Here is a 12,741-nt window from a genome sequence, read left to right on the forward strand (position 1 = left end):
TTGGTTTCGACCGAAACATGGTTGAAACCTATCATCAAATTACACCTACTATACCTAGAGGAGGGGATGGTTAGGCAGCTAAGCCTCCATCACCAGCCCTACGCACTACAATTTCTTGCGATAGAGGACCCACTTATGATGGGTCCAAATTTTACCAGTGAGATGGGTGATGATTTCTCTCTACGTCGTGGATCCATCTATATACTGCCACATGACGGATTTCGATACACAACATTAATTATCAGCAACTTTATACGTGACCAGTCACACCATCTCAATCACATCTTATTATTTTCATCCAAGGTGGTTGATCTTGAACATCGATCATCTTTTGTTCTTGCCCATACACTAAAAAACACAGCTCTTTAAGGGCGCACATGGGTGAGTGGGGTTATTCAGGGGCAGCCAATCAAGCCCGGAATGTAGGCCATTTATGTAATGGACAATGAGATATTGTTTGGTCTTTGATTTGTAACTGAAGCTTGGCCCAAAGGGTTTTGTTTTATAGGTCTCTTCTCAGGTTGGACCTTTATCAATTTCAGTTCAGGTTTTATACGGGTAGATGCATTGTACAGAGGGTATAGGGTGTTTTTTTTTTTTCGATAGATAGGGAGAGGATGTAGATAACAGTCAGGAGGCTCAAACTGAAGACCTCCTAGTGAACATGGACTTTTTGAGTACCACAGCTCACCAACTGTTGTTGTTGGGGGTATAGGTAGTTGTTCACCTGGATTTCCCGGTGGTGGACTACGCAAACAAGATTGTCTCTGTCCCTTTTTCGGATAGATAATTGCCTACACCCATAGATGCTTGTTACTTTGGCTGTTTTCATTTTCCTTTATGTTTTTTGCGTCTCGCATCTCTATTACAATCACCTTTTTAAAGAGAGGGTTCTATGAGCTAGCGGTATGGATAACCCACCAATCAGGGGGAACAGGAGGAAAGTGTCTAGAGAGAGAAAGAGAGGAGCTGCTGGCGTAGCCTCCTCCATCAGCTCAAAAATTATCCCACCGCCCTTTTGTATCTTGTAAGTTTAACATCAAAACTTGTTCATTTATTTTGAACTTCAGCCATGTCTTTGGGGAATAAAAAAAATCTCTCTTTAAGTAATATAGTTTGCACCTCCTCACATAATACTAACAACAACATAACCTTATCCCAACTTAATGGACTCGGCTACATAGATCCAAAAAAAAGGAAAGTTAAATATGAAAGAAACAACCCATGATAAAAACAGTAACAAAGTAGTACACAGCTACTTGATATCTGCTACCCGGATCTTAGCTTGTCCCTCCTCACATGATATTTTTATTAATTCTTTCAAAGAAAAGAAAAATGATTAGAAATTCCTCTGAGATAAGCTACTCCTCTTACTCAGAGAACCCTCTCCCAAATCTTTGATGTGATGTACAAAAAGCTTGTTTGATTTTTTTCCTTTCCGGGATGGGGTGGGGGTGGGGGTGGGGAAGAAGAAAAAATTAAGAGCCTGGTATTCTTTCCTAGCCTTTGAATTTCATGTGCAATTAGAAACAAATCAAACTACCAAAGTTTGTCCCAGGTAGCCCTAGGCTCCGCCACCCCCACCCCCCACAAGTTCTACCTCCACTCCCACTGAAAGAAAATATCTGCTGGATTGGGGCTTAGCCTTAGTCAGTAACAGAAATAAAATGCCCACACCACCATAAAATCTACCAATGGAACTACTCATACCACTGTAGTACCTCAGAGAACCCAGAATACAATTCAGAGAAAAAAGTAATTATAATAATAATAATAATAATAATAAAATAGCTATTGGGAAGATAAAAGTCACAGTGCTTTAAAAATTTTACATACCATACCATACCATACCCAAGTGAGCAGACTGTTTCTTCAGTCTGATACACCAAGCTCTATCTTCCCTGGGGAACAATTCAACTAAATGGTAAGAAAAAAAAAAAACTGCTGATTGAAGCTCCTATTTCATTACCTTCCGTGTAGCAAAGAATTGTCCTTGGCAATAAAATCTCACAATCTGTGGATGATTACTCTTCCAAAACCTGATTGCTTATCCCACAATCTCATTATCTAAATGAGATTCGCCTTTTTTAGAAACCTGATTGTTCTGCAATAGAATGGCCATATTGACTCTACATAATCCAGGTACTTCTCACCCACCCACTCTTCTAACTCTTTCAGTTTCCTCTTAGACAATGCTTTGTAGTCCAAGTTCTTAAAGTCAACCACAGGTTGCCAGAAACGGGCCCGTATGTCTTCCTTGAACTTCCCTTGGGCCATATAGTTGTAAGCTAGTACACAGTTGGTTGGCATGTTCTTCACCGCAATCATTGTCTGCTTAAAAGTGAAGACATAGAGAGCACAGAGCCCCTGGAGCAGCTTAATGTAGAGAGCCATGATCAGTGGCCCAAGGATCCACAAAGGTCGCAACTCCCTTGAAACACCGGACCCATAAACAATATTAACTGCCATGTACCAAGGTATGCTGCAAAAAACATGGTAGATTGATCATAAAATACTTAGATATCTGTATCATAATATATAGAAGAAAAAAAGATGTGCATGATGGCTGCATCACAAAAGTATGCGAAATATGTATAATTCCTCATTTACTGGTTTCACTTTCTTTAACAAGTCGGTGACTATCAGGAACCTACTGACCAATCGGACATTAAAGAAATTGACATGTATCTTCGATCAGATGGAATAAGTCTCTATCTAATAGTACACCAATGATAGCAAACTCCCTTGAATGTAAAGCAAACAAACAGGAAAAGAACATGGTCTGTATTTCCTAAGCTACAATAGTACCATGTAACATCTTACACTCACAATATCAGTAGTGGAATCTTTATCGTTGCATCCAGTCCCAGAAAGTAACACCAGGCTGCCTTCACAATCTTCACTGCTACCTGCGTCTGGCCCTCACTTTGATGTTCTGAAATTTTACTCTCAGATGGTCCCTCACCCAAAATTCCATTAGTTGCTGGAGTAGAAGATTGTGTGCGCAAAATCATCAACCATTTCTTAAATAACTTCTGAATAGCTACAGATCCTAGTGAAGTTTCATCTCCTTCTGAAGCATAGACATTCTTTACATCTAGAGAATCTGTTGCAGTTTCTTCACCCTTATGTGGTACATAGGAGAGTTTAACAGAATCCTTTGGCAATTTATATCCACTTGATCTGCTTCCTGATTCATCATTCTGGGCACTGCCTTTGAAAGCTTGGATCTTTAAAGGTCTTCCAACTGGTATGACTGGTCCATGAACACGAGAGGTCCCTACGCTGTGGAAGAAACTCTTCACAATTAGGCCATTTTGGCAAATACATAAGGAATATATTCAGCTATAAATGAGCCAAGGGGTAAAGCCTCATTGCCACTATTAGTATATTTCAATGCAATATGGACTATCCAAAACATAAAATATAAATAGAAGAACCATAATAACAAATTACTTCCTACAAGAGTCAGTAAAGAAGCCTTAATTCCAAGATTTCTAAAATCAAACTTTTTTCTTTCTTTCTTTCTTTCTTTCTCTCTTTCTTTCTTTCATTTATTTTATTTTTTTTTTTTTTGTTTGTGTGTGTGTGTGGGTGTGTGGGTGGGTGGGGGACGAGCAACGACATGAACGTAACCAGCAATGAAGAAAATAAATAAACAAGAGAACATGCAGAGCAGACAAATGGCAAAACATGGTAGCTAATTTGCCTCGGCACTCTTTCTCTTCAAGTGAATGACAAACATGGCTTATTGGATCTCCATGTAAAGACTCATTCTCCTTATTCCTTGTGAACATCACATTATTACTAAAGAACTTAAAGACAACAAGTTAGTTACAAATATTCATCATAATTATACCTTCTCTAATTTCAAATTAATTAGATACAGCCAGACCTTTCCATGTAACAAATTATTAACTCCTAGGCCAGAGTTCACAAAGTCTGCTTCTCCTATAAAGATTATTTTCTAACATCCCGAGGACCAGATCTTTAGCCAGTCCTCACCATTAGCCAGGTTCTATGCAAGATGAACATGTGTGTTTACAATGTCCTTCCATGCGCCTCTCCCTATTATGAGTCCCATATTTCATCCAAACTATTTTACTCAACAATGCTTCTTGCAGCATATTAAAGAACCAAAGACATTTCATAGTAGGCTAGATTCATAAGCTTCAAGTTCCTCAAACCCAACACTAGACTTCTTAGGTTCACATACAATTTCCTAACCCACCAATTAACCTTTTTCCTCTTTATTTCATTCTTCCTATAGAAACTCCTGCTACAACTTTTCTTGGTACCAAGGCCAGCATGTTAAGAATGAGTACACCGGGTGGCATACTAGCATAGTTTTTAAGGCGGTAAGGCGACGGAGGCGTTTGAGGGTCTTTCGGAGCACCTCAGCGATAAGGTGGGAATAAAGCGTCGCCTTATTGACTAAAGCATTCTTGTGTAATTTTTTTATAAAACCAATCTATTTGGCTCAAATCCTAGTTGAATCCTATTACTCATATGTTAAATAAATATTAAATGTTCATATTCATACCAATGTAAGATATTCATCAAGAAAACAAATCAATAAAGTGAATAAACTAAGTTCATCTTCATCAATCATCAATCATCAATCATCAATCATCAATCATCAATCATCAATCATTAATCATCATAACATATTAACATATAATATAAATACATAATTATAAAAAAAAATTATAAATATAAAGAAAAGAAGACATAAAAAATACAAATATTTACTATACTTACCTCTATGATGCCAAAATGAGTGCCTAAGTCCTAAGGTCATCCATTATATTTCTACTCCCGTCAAAGAAGAATGAAGCTCACCGCTGCCGGAGCAAAATGGTGGCCTGGATCAATGGTTCTTCCTTGTTCCTTGATTCCTTCTCAAAGCCCTTTCTTAAAACCCTTGACAAAATCCAAACCCTGTTTGTGAATCGTGTTTTTGTTTTGTTTGTTTTGGTTATTTTTGGTGGAGTAAAGCTGATCTCATACATCTCAAGTGTTAACAAAACCATACACCTACTACTAAAAAATCTATATTTGGAATCTTCATCAAGTAATTTTAAAATGCGTTTAAAAAAAAAAAACCCATAAGGCACCACTTCACGTAAGGCGGAGCACTGCCTTACCATCTCTAGACCGCATCAGCGCCAAGGCGCTGGTAAGGCGAAGCCTTAGCAGCGCCTTTAAAACTATGCATACTAGAGCTCTTCTTATTGAGGTGATTCTCCAATCAAAGAAGAGGTTCGCCACTTCCAACTTCCCACTATGCCTTGAAATTCATTTGATTACGGAGTTTGAAGGCAAGGGCCATTTTTAACATGTATTCCCCAGTTTCTCCATTTAAGCATATAAATGTAAACATCTTTATAGCAAAGAGAATATATTTAGACAAATAAACCCATAAGGAGGTTAGGGGCGCGGGGGGGGGGGGGGGGGGGGGGGGGGTGCAAATGAAATAATGAAAAAGCGTTGCATTAAAATGCATAGAAGCCAAGAAGTTGGGGCTTCATCACATGTTTTCATCGGCGAGGAGGAGGTGGTGAAGGAGCTTATTTGAAAAGCTCTGCAACTCGGTTGATATCAACTGTCTAGGGAACAAGTGGTGGAGTTCTATGACCAGGAACATTCTTTGGTATGTATTTTTTCTTCTCATCCAACAAAGACCTCTATGAATTGATTTATGTATGTTAAGCAACTGCTATGATGGGTGTACACAATTACATATAACCCTGATGGTCCTGTTGAGTGCCTTAAATCGCAGTTGGTGGCCAAAGGATATACTGACTACTTTGAAACATTCTCTCTTTTGGCACAGTTGAATTCTATTCATCTTCTTATCTCTTTGGTTGTTAATTTGGACTAGCCTCTCTAGTAGAAGGATATCAAAAATGCCTTTTTGTATGGAGATCTTCAGGAAGAGGTTTATATGCAGCGACCTCAGAGGTATGATGCTCAGGGGGAGAATTCTGATAGAGTGTGCAAACTTCACAAGGTCATCTATGGGTTGAAGCAATCACCACGTGCGTGGCTCGACAAGTTTAGTTCCGTTATTACCCGTTGTTTTTCACAGTGCTACTCAAATCATTCTATGTTTGTTCGGCACTAGAATTCCAAGATAGTTCTTCTGATTGTCTATGTGGATGATATCATTATAGTTGATAATGATGCCTCTGACATTACTAAGGTGAAAGCTTACCTTCATCAGCATTTCCAGATGAAAAGGTTGGATTCTCTCTGGTATTTTCTTGGCATTGAAGTTCTTCAGAATAAGCAAGAGATTAATTTGTATCAAGCAACGAATTAGTTTGTATCAAAGGAAATATGTATTAGATCTTTTGTCTAAGGAAGGTTTGTTGGCTTCAAAACCTGTTGATACTCTTATGGATCCGCATTAGAGATTTGGTTCCACTGATAGTGAAGACTTTGAAGACAATCATCTAGGGGTGTCAATTCCTAAACCGAAACGGTAAAACCGGCCGGACCAAACCGATAACACGGACCGGACCGAACCGAAGCCTTATTGGTTCGGTTCGGTTCGGTTTGGAGTATTGCAACCCCAAAACCAAACCGAACCGCACCGGAAACCGGATGAACCCGAAACCAAACCAAAACCGGCTCAAAACCCGGACCGAAACTGAAACCAAACCGGTAAGAAACCGAAACACTCCAAAATTCATTAAAAAAATCAAAATTTGCATAGTTTTGTATACATTTGTATGGAAATTCGAATCCAAACTGGACCAAAAACCAAAACCAACCCAGTTACAAATCGATTTAAGAAACCGAAGACAAACCGAAACCAAACAGCACCGAAACCGAAACTGGAATTTCCTTATTGGTTCGGTTTCGGTTTCAGCTTTCCCACACCGAAATTGACTCAACCCGGACTGAAACCGAGCCGGACCGACCGATTGACACCCCGACAATCATCGGTATCAGAGATTAGTGGGAAAACTCATCTACCTCGCTATCACTAGACCGAACATATCATTTGTTGTTGATTTTGTGAACCAATTCATACATTCTCCAAAGAAGGTTCATTGGGAAGCAGCCTATTGTATTTTGAAGTATTTAAAGAGGGCACAACGAAAGGGGCTCATCTATCCTCCCCATCAGAGTATTGATTTGGTAGGCTTCTCTAATGTTGACTGGATAGGAGCTGGTGATGACAGGAGATCAACCATCGGATATTGCACATTTGTGGGTGGTAATCTTGTTATTTGGCAGAGTAAGAAATAGACTACAGTTGCAAGGACCAATGCAGAGGCCGAGTATCGAGCAAGTAATCCCATGTTTCAAGAGAGAACCAAGCATATTGAAGTGGACTTTCACTTTGTGTGCGATACTATTATGAAGTTGATCGTCACTCAGTTTGTTACTTAGGCTGAGCAACTTCACGATACGTTTACATATCCCTTGTTTGGTCCTGCATTCAGGAAAGTGTGTTCCAAGTTAGGCATAGGTGATATGTATGCTATAGCTTGAAGGGGGAGTGTTAAGCAAGTGGTATGGACACCTTGTATTGTGGAAGTACAAAGGGTACATGGATGTCTATGGTAGGTGGCTTGGGCGATAAAGTCCATATGGTAGGTGTCCTGTATTTAGTTTGAATTTGTTTTTTGATTTTTTTTTTTTTAATTGCTGAGATTATAAATAAAGGAAAGGAGGGAGACTGGTAGAGACAATTTTGTGAACTCTAACAGTCTTGATTCTTCTTCCTCTTGTGATTGTTGGTTGATTCCATAGCTGTCAATGTGTCGCCTAGGCAACTGTTGCCTTATTACACTAAATGTCGCCTAATGTTTTGGTACTTATTCATGCCAAATATCATTTAAGTAAATGAAATAAACATTTATTTAATATATTATTCATAAATAATCAAATACCCCATATTTGAATCCAATAAAATAGTTAAATAATAAAATTCTAGAAGGATAAAAAATCAACCCCAAGTCCAAGAACAAAAACTGAATTTTTTGTTGTACATGAGATTTTCAACTTTCAAATGCTAATATTTTCTCAATTCTGGAAATTTCATAAATTTTATCATGGTAAAAAATTGCTAAAAACCAAAAGTTTGATAAAATAATCTTTTGCTTTGCTATCCATAAAATTATTTTCATTAAGATGATTTTAACAGCATTCACGCACTTTAAAATAAGTTTGACCAAAACATAACTCTGCCATTAAAATTCAAATTTAAGTAATCTTAGACTTGTTGGAAAGCTGATTTTGTGCTCTACGTAAGACAAAATGTCTCATGTAAAACTAAAATCATTTGACTAGTCAAACTTATTATAGAACCAAGAACATTTCTCTGAATGTTAATTTTTTATAACTTAATGATGATTTGATGTGGTTTAATGTTGATCTTTTATGATACAAGGTATATGTAGCATACTAAATAATGTTAGAAAAGAGAAAAAAAAAATGGCACTTGGTCACCTTGTTTGAATTGAGGCGGTCGCCTAGTCACCTAAGCACCTAAGGGGTTAAATAGCCCTACAACGCCTTGGTTTGCCTTGGCACCGTGACAACTATGATTGATCTTCAAAACTTGTTTGACTAGACTGTTCAGTTATACTCAATTCTTGGCTGCAACAGCCCATGCAACCTACCTATTGTTCATTACCCTAAGTTTGTGATGATTCAAGGATAAACTAGGGATTATTATTATCGATCTATGTTATCTATGAGGATTGCTAATTGAATATATCATATTCAATGTTTAATCTATTATGGTTTCCAAATCTGGGTATTTTCACAAGTTATTGATTTATGATGGTATTTTTTATCCAGCAATCTGATTACACTAAGTTTTTGAAGGATGATTGAAAACTCCCTAGGGTGAACTCAACCCAACTTTTACCTATTGTTAAAGTCTAGCGTTTTATATGTTGTAGGCATAAATGACCCATATGTACCATGGGGTATGTATGTGTCATGTACACATCCACTTATGGTATTAGTATTCTTTGTTTATTTTCTTTAATCTTAGCCTGCTAGATTAGGTAACCTTCTTCTCTGACTTGGTTGTACTTTGACTTTATGTAGCCTCCTACAGTCTTAGTCTTTTAAATTAGGTAGGCTCCTTTCACTAACTTTATGTAAGTTTCCTTTATTGGTTGGTCGTACATTTAGGGTGAGGGGTTTACTCACTACCGATTCTACTTTTTCTCTCAATAGCAGAAGAATCATCTTCTTCCCTCAATTGTCTCTCTTCTCTTTTTCTTCTTCTCTACTTTATTTCTATTTTATTAGTTTTAATACTCACACTTGCTAAGCAAGTGGTATGGACCCTTTATACCATGGGGGTACTAATGCAGATTAATCACCAAAATAGTCTTGTTTTATTAGGAATAAGCCTAGGGTTGGGTTCTATACATGTTCGGCCTTTAATCCCATGTGTTTTGAGTGTAATAGACCACTTTTACGGATCTAATAGAGGGGCTCTAAGGTTGCATACGGGATTACTAGTTTGTTTCCTTTTCAATAGTTGCCTTTTTTTGTTGGGTTTGATTTGAGTTATATTTGTTTCATTAGGCGTCAAGTTATTAGTTGAGTCAAGTCATTAGTAGTTAGTTTCCATTTTCACCTAGTTTCTAATTTCAGTTAGTTTCCAATTTCAGTTTTAATAACTATTAGGAGAATATTCGGTTTCCTTTTTGAGGAACCTTCTATTTTGTAATTCCCTCCCCTATCAACATTATAAATAAAGCGAGGAGGCTCCTAAAAAAAAGATGATTTCGATAAACAAATTAATGGCTGCCGCTATTGTCTTCTCCATGGAGATTTGTCTTGTGTATCAAGGCTGACGAAATTGGTGTTTGATCTAGTTGACTCTCTGCAGTGTGAAGCCCGAGAGGTCCTCTTCTAATTTATTATCTTCTTTTTCTTTGCTGTTCAAGGTGTTACAGATCTGTCCTAATTCTACAGGTATTTAAATCACTTCCTCTCTCAATTCTGTCAAGAGAAAAAGAGGGTTCTAAGAGAATTTCATCATTCCATATATCCCTTTATTATCTACTTCTATTCTGATTTTTTAAACCCTATAATCAGAGATCGATATTCTTAATCTCAGATCTGATCCCATCCTTGTTATTAATCTGTTTTGAACTATTCTGGTATTTGATATGATGTTCTCTGAGAGTATCCTGCAACATTGGGACTAGGCTGACCTGTCAATTCTAGTTCTACATTAGGTACATGGGTGCACATGAGCGTCTATGGTAGGTGGCTTTTATTCAGTTTGAATTTGTTTCCTATTTTTTGTAAGTTGCTGAGATTATAAATAAAGGAAAAGACCCTCTTCTTCTCTCATTATTCTTATACTCCCTCTTGTGATTGTTGGTTGATCAGTATTTGATATTGTTTCCAGAACTAATAAACCAGCAATAAAGTAGAGAAAAAGAAGAAGAGAGAGACAATTGAGGAGAAAAGATGACAATTTTTTCTATTAAGAGAAAAATAGAAACAGTAATGAATAAACCCCTCATTCCTTATCCAATCAATAAAGGAAACTTACATAAAGTCAAAGTGCAATCAAGTCAAAGAAAGAGGCTACCTAATCTAGAAGACTAAGATTGAAGAAAAGAAACATAGAATATTAACACCATAAGTGGATGTGTACATGACACATAAGTACCCCTATGGAACATCTGGGTCATTTACCCCTACAACGTAAAACGGTAGACTTTGACGATAGGTAAATGACCCTTTAAAAACTCAATGCAATCAATTGGCAGGATAGAGAATACAACGACGCCTTATCCCAACTTAATGGGGTCAGCCACATGGATCTAAGAGAAGACAAGGAAAAGGAATAGTAAAATTTAAAGGAAACAAAATACTAAGAACATTAACAAAGTAAGGCATAGCTAAAGGGGGTCTGCTGCCTAGATCTTAGCCCTCCAATCTGCTATGTTTGCTGCCATACTCGGGACAAGGCCTAGTTTGTGCATGTCTTTCCTCACTACCTCTCGTATGGTCATTTTTTGCTTGCCTCTAGGTCTTTTGGATTTTTCTATCTGGATCAGATCACTCCTCCTTCCAGGTGCATCCGATGGCCCCCTTTGGACATAGTCATACCATCTCAAACGACTTTTTCAAAGCTTCTCATGAATTGGGGCAACTTCCAAATCTGCTCTAATACGTTCATTCCTTACCTTATCCTTCCTAGTTTTCCCACACATCCATCTTAACATTTTCATTTCCACTACACATAATTAATCAATATGCCGCTTCTTAACTGTCCAACATTCTGCCCCGTACATCATAGCAGGTTACACGATTGTCCGATAAAATTTTCCTTTCAGTTTTACCGGGACTCGTCGGTCACACAAAACTCCAAAAGCACTCCTCCACTTCGTCCATCCCACTTAAATTCTATATGATACATCATCTTCTAGATCACCTTCTTTATTAATGATAGAACCCAAATATCTAAAATAGTCACTTTGCGTCAACTCTCTTTCTTCACTAGTTACTGCGTCATTATTAATCATAATGTGACTAAAGTTACATCTCATATACTCAATCTTTGTTCTACTTATCTTAAAGCTTCTAGATTCTAGGTCGGATCTTCAATGCTACAGTTTAGCATTGACACCTATTTTTATGTCAACCAATAAAACAATATCATCCGCAAAAAGCATACACCATGAAACCTCACCTTGAATGTTTTTAGTCAACTCATCCATAACAAACGCAAACAGATATGGGCTTAAAAACCATCAAATGTTAATAACTTTAAGGAAAAAAAACCCAGATTTGGAAACCGCAATAGATATAGACATAGAAGATGATGTCTTCAATCAACAATTCTCATAGACAGCATAAACATATAATAATAGAACCTAGATTATCCTTGAATCATCACAAACTTAGGGCAAAGAACAGTAGGTAGGCTGCATGGGCTGTTGCAGCAAAGAACTGAGAGTATAACTGAAAAGTCCAATCAAACTAGTATTAAAGATGATCAATCACTAGTTTAATTAGTGCTTTGATACCATGAAACAGTATCAAGTACTAATAAACCAGCAATCACAAGAGGAAGAAGAAGAAGAATCGGGACTGCTAGAGTTCACTGAATCGTGTCTACCAATCTCCCCCCTTTCCTTTATGTATAATCCCAGCGACTTAAGAAAAAAATATATATATATATATATATATCAAACTGAATATAGGCCACCTATCATGTGGACTTTATCAATCAAGCCACCTACCATAGATACCCATGTGCAACCATGTATCTTTTGTATCGAGGGGGTACAAAGGGTACATATCACATGCTTAAGAATATAGATAGCATCAAGTGCACATGAGGCAGATCTCTACAACTAGCTACATTCACTGCTCTGTATCATCTCCCCTCCTCCTCCCTCGTCGTTTTCCGTTTTTCTTCTCCTCTCATTTTCTTTTAATTTAATTTTTTCCACAAAGGTCTTATCCTGAACATATGGCAATCAGTTACCTAGACCCAAGGAATGTTTTTTGCTACCTTTATGTGCACCTAGATAATGCCTTTGACAATTATGCTAACAAAATCCAGACCGACCTTCTACTGGTCTTCCACTGATCCACTGAAGATTGAATTCACCATATGGATTTTGGTTTTGGAATTTGGACGGAGTTTCCAAATTAATATGGAATTAACAGTTCAGGTATTCTTTCCTACCCCATGTTATCTACACAAACCAAAGAGACAATCCCCCCCATCCC

At 37.5% G+C, this 12,741-nt stretch overlaps 1 protein-coding gene across 1 annotated transcript in view; it reads right to left on the reverse strand.

Annotated features, from left to right (window-relative positions):
* Positions 1 to 1,742: 1,742 nt before the first annotated feature.
* Positions 1,743 to 12,741, reverse strand: part of LOC122078517 — a 13,476-nt gene continuing 2,477 nt past the window's right edge. The window contains exons 4-5 of the mRNA XM_042644532.1: positions 2,830 to 3,285; positions 1,743 to 2,482 (exon numbers count right to left, since the gene is read on the reverse strand). Coding sequence (XP_042500466.1) covers positions 2,068 to 2,482; positions 2,830 to 3,285 — 871 coding nt within the window. The 3' untranslated portion in view covers positions 1,743 to 2,067. The remainder of the gene's footprint in view (positions 2,483 to 2,829; positions 3,286 to 12,741) is intronic.

The sequence above is a fragment of the Macadamia integrifolia genome, chromosome 5 (assembly GCF_013358625.1).
Source record: "Macadamia integrifolia cultivar HAES 741 chromosome 5, SCU_Mint_v3, whole genome shotgun sequence".
NCBI lineage: Eukaryota > Viridiplantae > Streptophyta > Magnoliopsida > Proteales > Proteaceae > Macadamia > Macadamia integrifolia.